Genomic DNA, 15,151 nt, shown 5'->3' on the forward strand with positions numbered 1-15,151 from the left:
GGAAATTGCCTGACCCATTCGTTGGCATCTGTGATTCCATTTGCCTGCTAGATCGTCTCACATGTCTTACAATGTCGGATGGGGTCGGCTGTACCATCGCCCTCAAACTTTGGCAGCCTTTCTTTGGGTCTCGCCATCACAATTGAATTTGGTAGAGGCGTTACTGGGTCCTGCAACACTGGGGCTGTTTACTCCAACACCAGAGGTCTGCACTCCCGCATTGGCGGTCTGCACTCCCACACCGGCGGTCTGAACTCCCACACCGGAGGTCTGAACTCCCACACCGGCACTATTCACTCCCGCATCGGCAGTTTGCACTCCCGCACCGACAGTCTGCACTCCCACACCGGCGGTCTGAACTCCCACACCGGAGGTCTGAACTCCCACACCAGAGGTCTGCACTCCCACACTAGCGGTCTGAACTCCCACACCGGAGGTCTCAACAGCTGCGAACCTTGGTGAAGAAGAAGGATCTTTTGAAGTTGTCTCTTGCGGAAGTGTATCTCGGACAAAGAGGTCACTCCATGCTTGTGCTCCCTCGGCACTCCGAGCCGTGCGAGTTGATGCTCTTCCATCTGAATTCTCTTCCCTCGACGAACACAAATTCAAAAGCGCCTCCTGTGCTTCTTCCACCAACTCCACCTGCTGTCTAGTCTCCTCCAACAATTCCTCCGCGCTTCGGATTTCATCGGCAATCTTCTGGAATCTCCTCCGGTGCTCTGCTTGCTGTGCCAGAATTAAATTAGCTTGAGCTGTGCGAATCTCATCTTTATCCTTCACCGTGTTCTTATTTTTATTCAACATATTCGGCATTTAATTTCCATCTGCCTGCCTGCGTACCAGGTCCATCAGGAACGGCGCCAAATGTTTACCGTACTGGTAAAGAAATCAACGCATACAGACAATGGAAGAGAATAGCAGAATTATATTCGCATATGCCAGACATACATTATGCTTCATAATATCAGTAATAGTAGATGATTTACAATGATCCCAGACGGGATATAAATACTATCCGCTGAACCTTCCCGGAGGAGTCCATCGGCCACAAACATTATGTCCGCTACAAACTATTTACCCGTTGGCTACAAAATACAAAATACCGACGACAATCATTCCGTCGGCTACAGAAACACCGCTAGGACCATCCAGTCGGCTGACAAACTTATCACCGTATATGACTTTTTCCGTTCTTGTATATGGATTATCACTATTGAGGCAGTTATGACTCTTTCTCATCGCTTCCACCTTCTTCCCAGCATTAACCTGGCTTCCTAGTTTGTGTGTTGTTTTAGAGTATATAATATATTTGTGCTTGCCAATCCATTCTGAGTCTCACTTTTCCACAGTTTTCTAGGTATATTGAAAAATCCCAACACACCATGGCTCTGATTTTCATTTAAATTAGTTTTCATGACAATCACAGAAAAACATGATGCCGAAGAAGCCAATGGTGTACTCATTTATAATATAGGATAGGAATATAATAGATTGTGTGCAGTGCTAGCATTATGTCCTCTTGATCTTTAAAGATGAGATAGCGAAGGTTTGATTATAGTAAGTATATTGTCAAGCCATAATCTTCTTACATTATCATCTACTAAGTGAAGACATGGTATAAAATAGGCATAATGTTTTGAATTCTCCTAATTGCTGAATGATAACGCCTTTGGGATTGGTTTTAGTATTTAGTTTTAGAGTAAATAATCTAAAGGGTGAGAATGGTAGTAGAAATGTATGAGAAAAATGGCATACAAATGAAGTCCTTGAATTTGTAAAAATTTGGGCTCCAAATAGCTCTTGTTGGGGACATATGCTCCTAGTGGGCATAATGAGATTCCAACTATCTTTGGAGAAGCAGACCGAGCATCCATGCTTAACATGATGCAAGGTGAAATTGGGTGGCCCCAGGCCCCGCATAAATGAACACAAATTCTTCCCTCTAGCAAGCACATAATTCTGATCATGTAACACTACAAACCTTCTGAATATGATATCATATCTTTCTTTAGTGAAGTCAGATCCATTAGCAAATCAAAAACAATCATCACATAACATGCAATTTTCTTTCATCTCCTTGGTTTTCTGCTCATGTTTCAAACCTGTGTTAAGTGTATTATCCTCGTGGAGATTATTTATTTGTTTTGGTCCATCAATGTGGCCTTTTTTGCTGACTGAAAAGTCATACAAGCATTAAATTGAGTCTTCTTTACTTGCTTGTCTTCGTGTTTACAATCTGCCCCATCATGCTCCGCATATCGTTTCTCTTCACAAAAAGGCTTATCTTCATGAAATGTTACTTCATTTTCATCAAGAATCTGATCATATAGTACGTTTGGAAAAATTTCAGAACCAATGTTCAATGCAGTCTCCTCGCTAGGCCTGCTATCTTCATCCTGATGCTGATGGATTTGATTGTATAGAAATTCTTCTTTAAATAGTGGATTCAAGAACATAGAGTACTCAGCCATATCTTCTTCTACTTCCTCTTCAAACAATAGATTCATGAACATAGAGAATTCATGCATTCCTTCATAAGAACCTTCATCAAGATCATCACTACATATAATATCATCAAATAGTGTTCTAAATTCATCCTTTTCAGAATCATCATCTGCTTGACCAGCATGATGAATATCTTCATTAGCAATTCATTCTTAAAATTTTGTCTTGTTCATATGCCACATGCAGTTCTATTTCATCTTTACTATTTGATTCCTGGGCATCATCATCTCCTTCCTCTAGTACCCCTTGAGAATGCATTGATCCATCAACTTGCTCAGCGTGGTGAATTGACAAAAAAATTGGACCATTTCTTTTAACATGTTTTTGATACTCCAGATTTAGCAAGGCTGAAATCTTCTCCACATTGAGAGAACCCTCTTCCTCATTTTCATATTCACTGTCATCTGTAGGAATGAGTATCATCATGGGTTGATTCTCTTTAAACTGACCAAAAACTTCTACATCCAGATCTGAAACCTCACTTGACTCATATGTTACTTCAATCCTACATTCATTCTCCTGTGCAACCAGCTCATTATCCATAAGTTTGAGAAAGTTAAGAAACTGATGGTCATATAAGAGACCTAATTCATGCATTTTGTTGAGAAGATCAGAGGATGGAGGTTGGTATTCCGAAGGTATTTCTTGATAGGCATTAAACATCCTAATGAAGAATTGTACTGCAGATTCCTCTTCTTGCTTTTCTAAGTTAAAAAATGCATCCAAAGGAGATATATTACTCGGACTTTCATCATCTTCTTCTAATATTTGAAAGAGAAGCTTCAAATCAAGATCATCTGGCGAGATTCCCAACTCACGAAATTTTCTTATCAATTCCTTGCATAGAGGCATTATGTTTGAAGGTACCTCCTGAAAAATATTCACCATCATTATAAACAAATGTGCTATGGGTTCACCTTCATATCTTTCCAAATTGAAAAATGCATTTAAGGGGTGTATGTGTGCTTCCTCCATGGAGTAACATAGATCCACTTCCTGATCATAGTACATATTCTCCATTTTAGGTAATCAAATCATTTCCTTCCAAGTCTTCTCCCTCAGCAGAGCTACCAATTGAAACCCTTTTAAATAGAGTTGCCACTTCTTTTGAGGAATGTGTTGATCTTTCTGGTTCTCACTTCTAGTAGAGTATGCTTCCAAACAAAACTGATACAACTACTTATTGATTTTGGTCTGCAAAATCTGAAATCTTGGGTAACTTCACAACACTTGTTGCGAGCAACTCTCCCCAGCAGAGTTGCCAATCCATTCCCAAAAATATAGATTGGAAATCCAAGAGCTTGCCAGTTCTCCAACAAGATTCCGCAATCAGTTTTGGCCAACGAATGGGAGTCAATTTGATTCCCTTGCACTTTAGGCTCCGCTACACCTAGGCGGGTAGACCTTCACCTCAAACGTTGGCTGCTTGGTTCAAGGCTTTTCTATAGCGAATTTAAGCTTGGTGAGTTCTTCGTCTAATAAGGTCCTCGAACTTGAACAATATGAAATTATGTGATAGTTTGAAATGAATGTTTTTAACAATGATTGAGTTTTCTAAGAAGGAAGTTATAGATTTTTTGACTTCAAATATAAATCCAATGCTTCAATGATAAAAGACCAGTGCTTTAGCTTATTCGGGCAACATAGTCAACTACAATGAAGATTATAACTTACAATTTTATAATGTTCTATGCACATAAATTATAAATAGTTTAGTAATCAAGACGCGATGAATCAAATATATATATATATATATATATATATATATATATATATATATATATATATATATATATATATATATGCAATTCTAAACTAGTCCAGATTGCACTTTAACTCGTAAGGTCGGGGAGACAAACTGGATACAGATTCAGAAACAATTAAATATTTCACAATATCTGCAATGATTGAGTTTAAAATGCCATAGATGGCCTCATCCACTTATCTAACCAAAATTGTTTACAAAATTAAAAAGATGATTATAAGGATGAGTCAACTGTAGTTTAAATCTCCATGCCTCCAATAAAAATAAACAAAACAAGACCTTTTATTTAAAATAAAATATTTGAATCCATGTTACAAAGTCATATTTTTAGCCACTTCTTCCTCCAAACAAATAAGTACATAAATTTTGAATATCAAATGTCTTGTTCTGTTTTTTAGTTGCCCTTATATCTTATTAATTATAAGAAATTAAGAAGGCGTGATCACAAGTCATGCCACTCCATAAAAGAAATTAATCTTAGGTGGTGTTGATTAATTTAATTGTTTATTGATTCCATTGTGAGAAAATAAGTTGATTGCAATTTTTATGGGTTAGTCACCGACAACAATTTTCACTTGGAATGATATGAATACACTCGCGCATGCTTCCCCTCAAAATCTGCTAGCCACAACACCCATATATACTCCTCTCAAATACTAATGCTCAACATCGTTGATGTTTGTTAGACCGGTGTCTTCTTCTTCAAATCACTTAGTTGTCTTTGAAACTGGAAATTTATCATGCCACAACATTTCATCTATTAGCGAAGATTTATTGAATACTTTGTTTTATATATAATCTCGTTCTCAGCGGCAATAATTATGTTTAATCGCTGCTCCTTCGTGTCCTGTGTTGACTCGCACATTTATGTTTTACGCTGACATAATTGCTGTCAATCTATTAAACATTCCAATGGCTTCCTCTCTAATGCCGCGTAGAATTGTATCTCATCAGACTTAATGTCATTGTTGCTGGATACAAGCCTTCATCATTGTGTATACCCTCATCATTGTGTATACCCAATGCTCTTAATCTCTTCTAAGTGTTTGATACTCCTGAAGTATTTATTTTCACTGGCACTATAACGACCTTTGTTGTTTGTCTCGATATTGTATGCTATCGTGTTCATGTTCTCATTGCTAATTGACACTATATATTGACACTGTGATGTATGACTGGCTCTTGCCTTCTTATTTGTTATACTTCTATATCCATCCCAACTTATCACCATGTATGACTTTTGCTGTTCCTGTACATGGATTATCACTATTGAGGCAGTTACAACTCTTTCTCATCGCTTCCACCTTCTTCCCAGCATTAACCTAGCTTCCCAGTTTGTGTGTTGTTTTAGAGTATATAATATATTTGTGCTTGCCAATCCATTCTGAGTCTCCCTCTGCCACTGTTTTCCAGGTATATTGAAAAATCCCAACACAGCATGGCTCTGATTTTCATTTAAATTAGTTTTCATGACAATCACAGAAAAACATGATGCCAAAGAAGCTAATGGTGCACTCGTTTATAACATATGATAGGAATATAATAGATTGAGTGCGATGCTTGCATTATATTCTCTTGGTCTTTGAAGATGAGATAGCAAAGGTCTGATTATAATAAGTATATTGTCAAGTCATATTCTTCTTACATTATCATCTACTAAGTGAAGGCATGGTATAAATCAGGCATAATGTTTTGAATTGTCCTAATTGCTGAATGATAACCTCTTTGGGATTGGTTTTAGTATTCACTTTTTATGGCAAATAATCTGAAGGCTGAGAACGGTAGTAGAAATGGATGAGAACAATGACATACAAATGAAGGCCCTGAATTTGTGAAAATTTAGGCTCCATCACTATGTTCACGAGGTGTGTAGTGGATTGTACATTCCCAGAACATTACATTAAAATGTATGCTAATAAAGATAATTAAGTTAATATGTATATAACTAATGAAAATATCAATATTATTTTTAATATAAACACATGTATTCATTTCATCATTGTCCATCATGATAATGTTGGTCATTTGTATTAACATAATAATATATTTATGATAGTATGGATATGCTAATCATAATATAGTAATATGTAATTGTCATATGTAACACATGGATAATGTGTAATGACCCTTACTATAAAGGCCACTGAAACCCTCAAACTGAACTTATGAATTTTGTGAAACAGTTGGCATGTAACTGAATAAGGCTGCAATATTACTAATTGTTGTACAACGAAACCTCAATATATGATGCCAATAATGTATAAACAACAATTTTCAGATTATAACACTACCAATCTAAGAGATAGATGACAATATGAAACTCAAATATGAAGTCCAATGCAATTTTGATTTTATGACAGCAAATAGAACTAATTACAATGAGAGACTGTCACAACTATGCACTTCTAATACATCAAGCTCTTGACAATGCAATGTTATGACATGAACAATAACCCAGTTCAGATTTGGAATGCAAATGACGATACTTTTACAATAGTTATTAATCACTGAAAATAACTATTTATGCAATGACAGTGCTGATTGTTCTAATCCATAACATGCAATATTTTGGCAATCAAAACTTCAGTTTGTGCACCTGGAATAGCTCCAATTTTGCCGGATATAAATGCTGAACTGATGCCACACGAAAACCTCACAATCTGCCCCAAACCGACTCACAAAATTGCTGTTGCTGCCCAACTGACAGGGCCGTACAGGTACGGCCTGGTACGACTGCTAGATAAAAATATTGCAGCGTTTTTGTCACTCCAAAAGCAATAAATCTAGGCGCCTAGGGTTGCTGAATAACCCCCTAAAATATGAAATTCATCCGTCAAACCAATTAGGAGTTATGAGCAAAAACGTGGGTCCAAACCCTGGATTGGCAGTCTGAAAATAATGCACAACTGTGTCTTCAAACCTTGTTAATCAATCCACAAATGCTAGGGCACAACTGAAACCCTTATTCCAACCAAAGTAAACCCTTATAACTAAATCTCTATGAAGTCCAAATGAGATGGCTGAATTACCAACTCCTCAAATGCAACAATTCAGGTGATATTTCACACCCTCAAAGTCGCCAATCCAAGGGAGTGATTCGTTCCCAAAGATCAAATAATAATTTGCAGACCCAAGAGACTACAAATTTGCTCCACAATGGAAGAAGTAGAAGAAATCTCAAATACAAGCATGTCCAAAATGAGAGGCCCAGCCCTCTATTTATTCACTTTTCTAAGAAGTTGCTAGAACTTCTAGAAACATCCTTTATAAAATCTCATTATAATGCACTTTTTTCTAAAACTTCTAGAACCATCCTTTATAAAATCTCATTATAATGCACTTTTTATAATAAAGTAATTTTATAGAATAAAAAGTACAACTCGACTTAAAATTATAACATGTAGGCCCCAATAACACATAATAATAAAATATAACCTCTTAACACTTCTTCAAGAGCAAGATATGACCATCTGATCCGCAGAATTGACTCTCTCTCCACACCATTTACCTACGAGAGTCTGGAATAGGCAAAATCCATGATCAATGTCATGTCGAACTAAAGAGGGGACATTACATAATGTACATACAAATCTTGTTTTTGTCATTTATATATATTGACCATTTATAGTCAATCATATTGAATTATTATCAATACTTAATAATATAAATAGTTATAATAATAATATGAGATTACCCATATTTGAAATAATATGGGAAATATATTTATCATATTGTATAAATAATAACATGCTTAACTTATGAGTCACGGGTGGAGATGTCACAAGCCATGACCATATAGAATGGACTTATTAATAAGGGTCACATTAAATAAATAAGGGGAGAGGAAGAAGGGCAGATAAGATAGAGCGCAGGAAGGAAGAGGAGGCTCAGGAAATAAAACTACGTTTGGGCCTTATACAATCTAAAGAAGAAGAAAGATATATTGTACTCACAATACTCACTGACCAATCATAGGCGATCAGAGGGCAAAGGCATATCAATCAACAAAGATAGGAGGATCGTACATACAGTTGTATTCTGCCCAAGATGTGTACCATCCACGAACATAAGATGAACGATAAACAAGGGGCATGTAACCATTGCCCACGTGTATCCGTGGATAACAACAATTCCTCCACGTGGAACGAGTAGACAGAGCAAGACAGGAGATAAAGTTGATTCCAAGTTGTATAGAGTGCAAGACGTACAGAGGATGACGTCGAAAAAAAGAGAAGATCAGTTTGGAAGTAGTGGTTATAGAAGGAATACGCCCAACACTTTGAACACCCCACCGCTCCCTTCATCATTGATTGGGGAAGTAGGGGAGACCGTGTGTTAAGAAGTGACAAGAAGGTGCACACACTTTCAGTACATACATCATATGTGGTGAGGAAATATTTTGTGAAGCCGCTAGAGTTAGTAGGTCCAATATTAATTACTAACCCCATGTCCCCATGCGGCTGCTTATGCTTGTTTTGTGGTTAAAAATAAGCATAAAAGTGTCCCCATGCAAATTGTTAATTAGTAGAAAAGGATAATTTCGAATCTTCTCCTATTTTCATGGAGCAGCAGCTGCTTAACAATTACAAATAAAGCTGTTGAAAATAGGAGGGGCTGAAGTTCAGCAGCAACTGCATCCTGAAAAAAAGACCAGGTGTCTTCATAGTTTTTCTTCCCTCCATTTTATATTTCCCTCCGATTTTCTCTTTCCATTTTTACATTTCCCTCCGGTTTTCTCCCTCCAAAATTTATATGCATAAATCATTATAAATTGAAAATGATTTGTTCAATGAATAATATATATATATTTTCAATTATATATTACTTGTTATATCTGAAACTTCATATATTTTCAATTATATAGTACTTGTTATATCTGAAAATTTTTCCAGCTTTGAGGTGATCTTAGCTTTAAATGGGTCTTCTAGCTTCTACAATCAGCAAATTGTTATACGAGAGTTTTAGCTGTTACAAGATTGTTTGATGTAGTTCTGTTTTAAATTGTTTCTAGATATGATTTTCCATTGACTTCTTTAGTCAGCATAAAAAGGTGCAAATATTGATATAAAAATTATATATTTTGATGACACATAACTTAAAAAATATAAGCAGAAAAAACAAGCAGATTTAAAAATTCCATGGAGCCACCTGCTCATAAAAGGTTCCTTAAAATGTGGAGCAGCGGCTGCTAGCCAATTTAAGCTTAGCAGCCGCATGGGGACCTCCTCTAAGGTATGATTAATTGCTAATGTATGATTAGTATAAAGAATCTTTCCTTGTATAATAATATGTGGATACTAAAATTAGTTTTAGTTATATATATATATAATGTATTACATATATCTATATAATATAAATATATATTATGTATTATATATTTATATAATATAAATATATATAATAATAGAATCAAGTATTAATTCAAGTAATAAATTATTTTCAATATGAATCATATAATGGAGAAAAGATTAAAATAGAAAGACGTGAATTGATCCAAGTATAAACTTGGTGGAGGGTATTCTTACGAATGCCATAAACAAGATCCAAGTATAAACTTGGTGGAGGGCATTCTTGCAAATGTCATAAACATGATCCAATTATAAAACTTGGTGGAGGACATTCCTTGCGAATGTCATAAAAATGATCCAAGTATAACTCGGTGGAGGACATTCTAAAGGAATGTCGTACACGATCCTGGTTATTTCGGTGGAGAACATTTGTTGTAAATGTTAATTACTTTTTAAGGATATAAGTTACTTAATTAGATTTATTGTGATCATATTGATCTTTTATAGTTGCTATGTATTCTAATGTAACCCTAATGGTGGGGACGTTACAGTACATTAGTTGAGTTGGATATATATATATATATATATATATATATATATATATATATATATATATATATATATATATATATATATGGACTAACATATAGCAATTATAAATTCTGCAAATAGAAAATTCAGAATTTTATATGTATATGGAGAATATATTCTTATCATATGTTACAATTATATATGAACAATCTAGTAGTTATATATATATGAAAATTAATATTATATATTAATATTTATAATGTATTTAAGATTATAACACTTACTCAAATAATTCTTAAATCACTTTCTAACACAGCCAAGCAGATAGGGAGTTTGCACAGGTGAAGGTATAATTTGTTCATTTTGGGGTAGAAAAGTCCCAATACAGGTGAGGATCATGAGGGAGCTTTAAGGTGATTGTTTGCATACTCAAGCAATAAGAATTGTACCATCTACATTAGGGTTAGTGGCTAGAAGAGGATTAAGGAATTGAGGCTCAACTATGTATTATAAGTCAATGATTGTTTCTAAATATGATGATGATAGGGAGTTTTAATTCTCTTAGTATGAAAAAAACGTAATCCAAACCCTAGTTGAGAATTTTAAAGAAAATTAAGGCCTTATTTGGAGTCATTACAAGTGGTATCAGAGCATGATCCATTCATCTTGCAGGCTAAAAGATAAAACATAAGATCCACACAATTGTATATATTGAGATTATATCAAAGAAAATTCATAAATATTGTATATCTCTTCTCTCATAATTGATCGAAATAAATGGGGGAAGTAAGTTAGGGAGTTGTAGTTTAATGGTTCTCCCAAACTAAGTAGGACACCCCAAAGGATAGAATTGTCATAGTGGGGCTTTTCTACCAAACTAAATCATGATTGATTAGGAAAACATAATTAGCACTCTTTAATTTTCTAATCAATAGGAAAGAAACTAACAATGTGTATTATGTATGCTTTGTACCTTCATGCAACAATTTATATACTTCATGTATGCTTCGAGTCTTCATGCATCAATGTGTATTATTTTTATATGCTTTGTGTCTTCATACATGCATTTCATATTTTTTGATGAAAGGTTTAAATTTTGATTAATCTAGAACAATTTAGAATAACAACACTTGTTATCATGCAAATGATGACTTTGTTAGTCACCATTATAAAATAGTTTAACAAGGAAATTATGACAGTAATTGCTTGAAGATGAGAAATTTTTTGTTTTTTTTGGGGGGGGGGTGGGTGGGTCTGTCAGGAGCCATAATTGATGTGTGTATGTAAATTGGCTTGATTATTGCTTAGTCTTTCCTTAATAATCAGCATTAATAATATTATTTATCAATTCATAATTAATAATATTAATATTCAATACTCTAATTAATACTAATAATATTATTAATCAATACTAATACTACTACTAATAATATAATTAATCAATATAGAAATGATTAATACAATTAATATTTTTCTAATAGGTAATTGAACAAAGTCTAATTTTACTATTATTATTATTTGTTAAGCTCGAGTAGACTCAAACCCAAGACCTCACAGATGAGAGGCTCGCCTCTTGCTTAATACAATTAATATTATTAATCACTATAATAATATAAATATCAGTACTACTAAATCAATTGCAATAACTATAATTATTAATATTAATATTAACAATAAAATATCAATAAATGAATATCAATAATATTAATATTAAATATTAAATCAGCGTTAATAACACTCGACTCGGAAAGTTGCATATTTAAATGACATGAAACTTGCAAAGGAAGACATGGTAGTTTTACTTTCCATTTTTATTTTAAACAATAGAAACCAAAGAGAAAAATGAGGAAGGATTTATTACATGTAGAAAAAAGAGCAGCAAAAAGAAAACATATGAAATAAGAAAAGTTCACATTGAACTAAAGTTAATATCCCTTCTTATAGGGAATCCCTCTAAAAGGCGTGTGACTTAACTTTAACATATATATTTCTAGAACTTTTTAGATACAAGGCAGCTCTACAAGAAAAATTTTTGGCAAAATAATTTATGAAATATTTTAATGTTAACAAGTAATAAACTCTTATTACTTAATGAATATGAAATAAATTAAATAGGTAATTTATAGATGTATATATGTTCAATGCTTCCTTCCATCCTTTCTCTATGTAATTAAAATATATGGTAATAAAGATAGCAATTATATATTCTATAGCAAATTCAATTTTTTTTATGTATATGGAGAATATATATTAAAGTTTAAACATATGTTAGCATTATATATGGACAATAGCTATATACATATTAATAATAATAGAAATCACCATTATATATTAATATTTGTAATGTATTCAAGATTATAATACATATTCAACTAATTCTTTAGCTATTCATTAACACAACCAAGTGGATAGGGAGTTTGCACAGAGGAAGGTAATTTGATCAACTTTGGATTAGAAGAGTCCCAAATACAGTTGAGAACCATGAAGGAACCATGAAGGAGCTATAAGTTGATTGTTTCCATACTTGAGCAGCAGTAATTCTACCATCCGCATTAGAGTTAGTGATTAGGAGAAGATCAAGGAATCGGGGCATAAGTATGTATCATAAGTCAATGATTGTTTCTACATATGGTGATGATAGGGAATTATATTCGTATGAAACAAACCTACCCCAAACCCTATTTGGGAACTTTTAGAACTTTTAGAGAAAATTAAGACGAACACTATTTGGGGTCATTACACACCAATTTCAGGTGAAAACAAATATGTTCAAGAAAGGTTTGAATAGCTATTACTGAAATCAGTATGGCTAGTTTCCAGCCAAAAATTCTGAATACTATTTTCATTGACTTTTAATTCAGAAGCTTTGTAGCCATTGTGTTTTCTAGTTTGCATTCTAAGTTGTCTTTTTACGACAATATTTGGTCTCAGGTAAAATGCATTCAAATTTCTACCATCTATTGCAGACCTATTTGCGATCTTTGACAATCAGAGTGGAAGAAATGAGATTAAAGAAAACTGATGCAGAACAATGGATGCACCGGCGGTCTCTCCCTGAAGATCTTAGGAATCGTGTTCGTCAACATGGCCAGTACAAATGGATTGAAACTAGAGGAGTTGATGAAGACCAGTTAATTAAGAACCTTCCAAATGATCTCCGGCGTGATATCAGGCGGCATCTGTGTTTAGATTTGGTCAAACAGGTAAGTGATATCTATTTTCACAACCTCTCATCTGTTATTTAACAATTCCCTTCAATACCGGTTTGTAAATTTCAAACCCATTTCATGGTTGAATGAGAATCACTAATGACGAGTACTTAGAAATTCATTCTTCTAGAATCTGTAATTTGAACATATTTTTTAAACTTATTTTCTATTTTGTAGGTACATTTGTTTAAGAATATGGATGATTGTTTATTGGACGCAATTTGTGAGCGTCTTGAAACATCCCTTTATACTGAAGATGCATGCATTGTAAGAGAAGGAGATTATGTAGATGAGATGTCGTTTATCATTCGGGGCCAAATAGAAAGTGTGACAACAAATGGAGGAAGAATTGGATTTTTCAATCATGGTGTTCTGAAACAGGGAGATTTCTGTGGGGAGGAACTACTGACATGGGCTTTGGATCCAAAGTCTGGTGCAAGCCTTCCATTATCAACAAGAACAGTGAAAGCTTTGTCAGAGGTAGAGGTATTCTCCTTGAGTGCAGAAGATTTAAAATTTGTTACAACCCAGTTTAGGCGCCTGCACAGCAAACAGGTTCAGCATACCTTTCGCTTCCACTCTCAACATTGGAGAACATGGGCTGCTTGTTTCATTCAAGCAATCTGGCGCCGTCACTGCAGAAGGAAGCATGCTGAATTTCTTTTTAGAAAACAGCAGAACTTGCAGAGTGCTATGGTAGGGAACAATTTTACTGTTTCCTCCAGCTTAAAAGCATCTTTTTATGCATCCTCCTTCGCCACAGATGCTCTTCATGGCATGCATAGAAAATCTAATATGAAGTTATCAGAACGACCAACACAACTAGTTGAACTACAAAAACCCTCAGAGCCTGATTTCAGTGCTGAAGAATATGAACAAGCTTTATATTAATATTTTATATTGTACCAAATTCTTCCTTTGCATGCAACCTTAAAACAATTCTTTGCTAGTTGTTGGTGAACATTCGGAAAGAGTGAAATTTTCTTTTATATCTGATTGATTATGGAGTTTTTTAGGATTGAAAACAATACTTTTATTGTTAACTGATTTTTAAGTCGATATTCTATACAGCATGAAAGTTGCCATGCTTCTATTGTTATGATCAGGATTCTAAGATTCATCCTATATGTGTTACTTCTCAATTCTGGCCAAGTTGGCTCTTCTATTATTACACTTTTGCTGGAGTGAAAAACAGGCTGTATGAAATCTCAATGGTTTCTAGCTTTGCATGATTGTATTATTTTAATCACTTCTCAATTTTGGCAAATTTGGCTCTTCTAATACAACTTTTGCTGGAGAGAAAAACTTTGGCCATGCTTCTATTGTTATGATCGGGATTCTAAGATTCATCCTATATGTGTTACTTCTCAATTCTGGCAAAGTTGGCTCTTCTATTATTACGCTTTTGCTGGAGTGAAAAACAGTCTGTATGAAATCTCAACGGTTTCTAGCTTTGCATGATTATATTATTTTAATCTAGAGATTTTTTATGTTGTGGATATTTTGCCTTCTTTTTTCTGTCTGTATTAGCTCCAAAGTAACGTGAATCGGAATCGTATCGGAATCGGCAAATTTGAAAAAACCTTTTAAATATAAAGATTTTAACAATTTAAGACTTATTTCATGCACCCTTTATTGAATATAACTTAAAAACACTATTAACATCATCAAATAGAATCTAATATACATAAACATGAAACATAAAATCCATCACATACGTAACTATGTTATCATTATGTACTAAAATGTAAATTGTATGCTAGCTGAAGTAAATAAAAATCAAATGATCATAATGATTCAAATCATAAAATCAGTAAGATGAAATCATGAAGATCTATAAGACATCAAATCAT

General features: G+C 34.1%; 1 protein-coding gene across 4 annotated transcripts in view; it reads left to right on the top strand.

Moving 5' to 3' along the window:
• LOC149559148 (putative cyclic nucleotide-gated ion channel 5) overlaps nucleotides 1–14,612 on the top strand; it is a 260,904-nt gene extending 246,292 nt beyond the window's left edge. For all 4 annotated transcript variants that reach the window (XM_089833071.1, XM_089833072.1, XM_089833070.1 and 1 more), the window contains 2 exons: nucleotides 13,056–13,292; nucleotides 13,476–14,612. In XM_089833071.1, the coding sequence (XP_089689197.1) occupies nucleotides 13,056–13,292; nucleotides 13,476–14,189 (951 nt within the window). In that variant the 3' untranslated portion in view covers nucleotides 14,190–14,612. The remainder of the gene's footprint in view (nucleotides 1–13,055; nucleotides 13,293–13,475) is intronic.
• The last annotated feature ends 539 nt before the right edge of the window (nucleotides 14,613–15,151 follow it).

Source organism: Cupressus sempervirens, chromosome 5 (genome assembly GCF_028749045.1).
Source record: "Cupressus sempervirens isolate cs-2001-9-10 chromosome 5, ASM2874904v1, whole genome shotgun sequence".
NCBI lineage: Eukaryota > Viridiplantae > Streptophyta > Pinopsida > Cupressales > Cupressaceae > Cupressus > Cupressus sempervirens.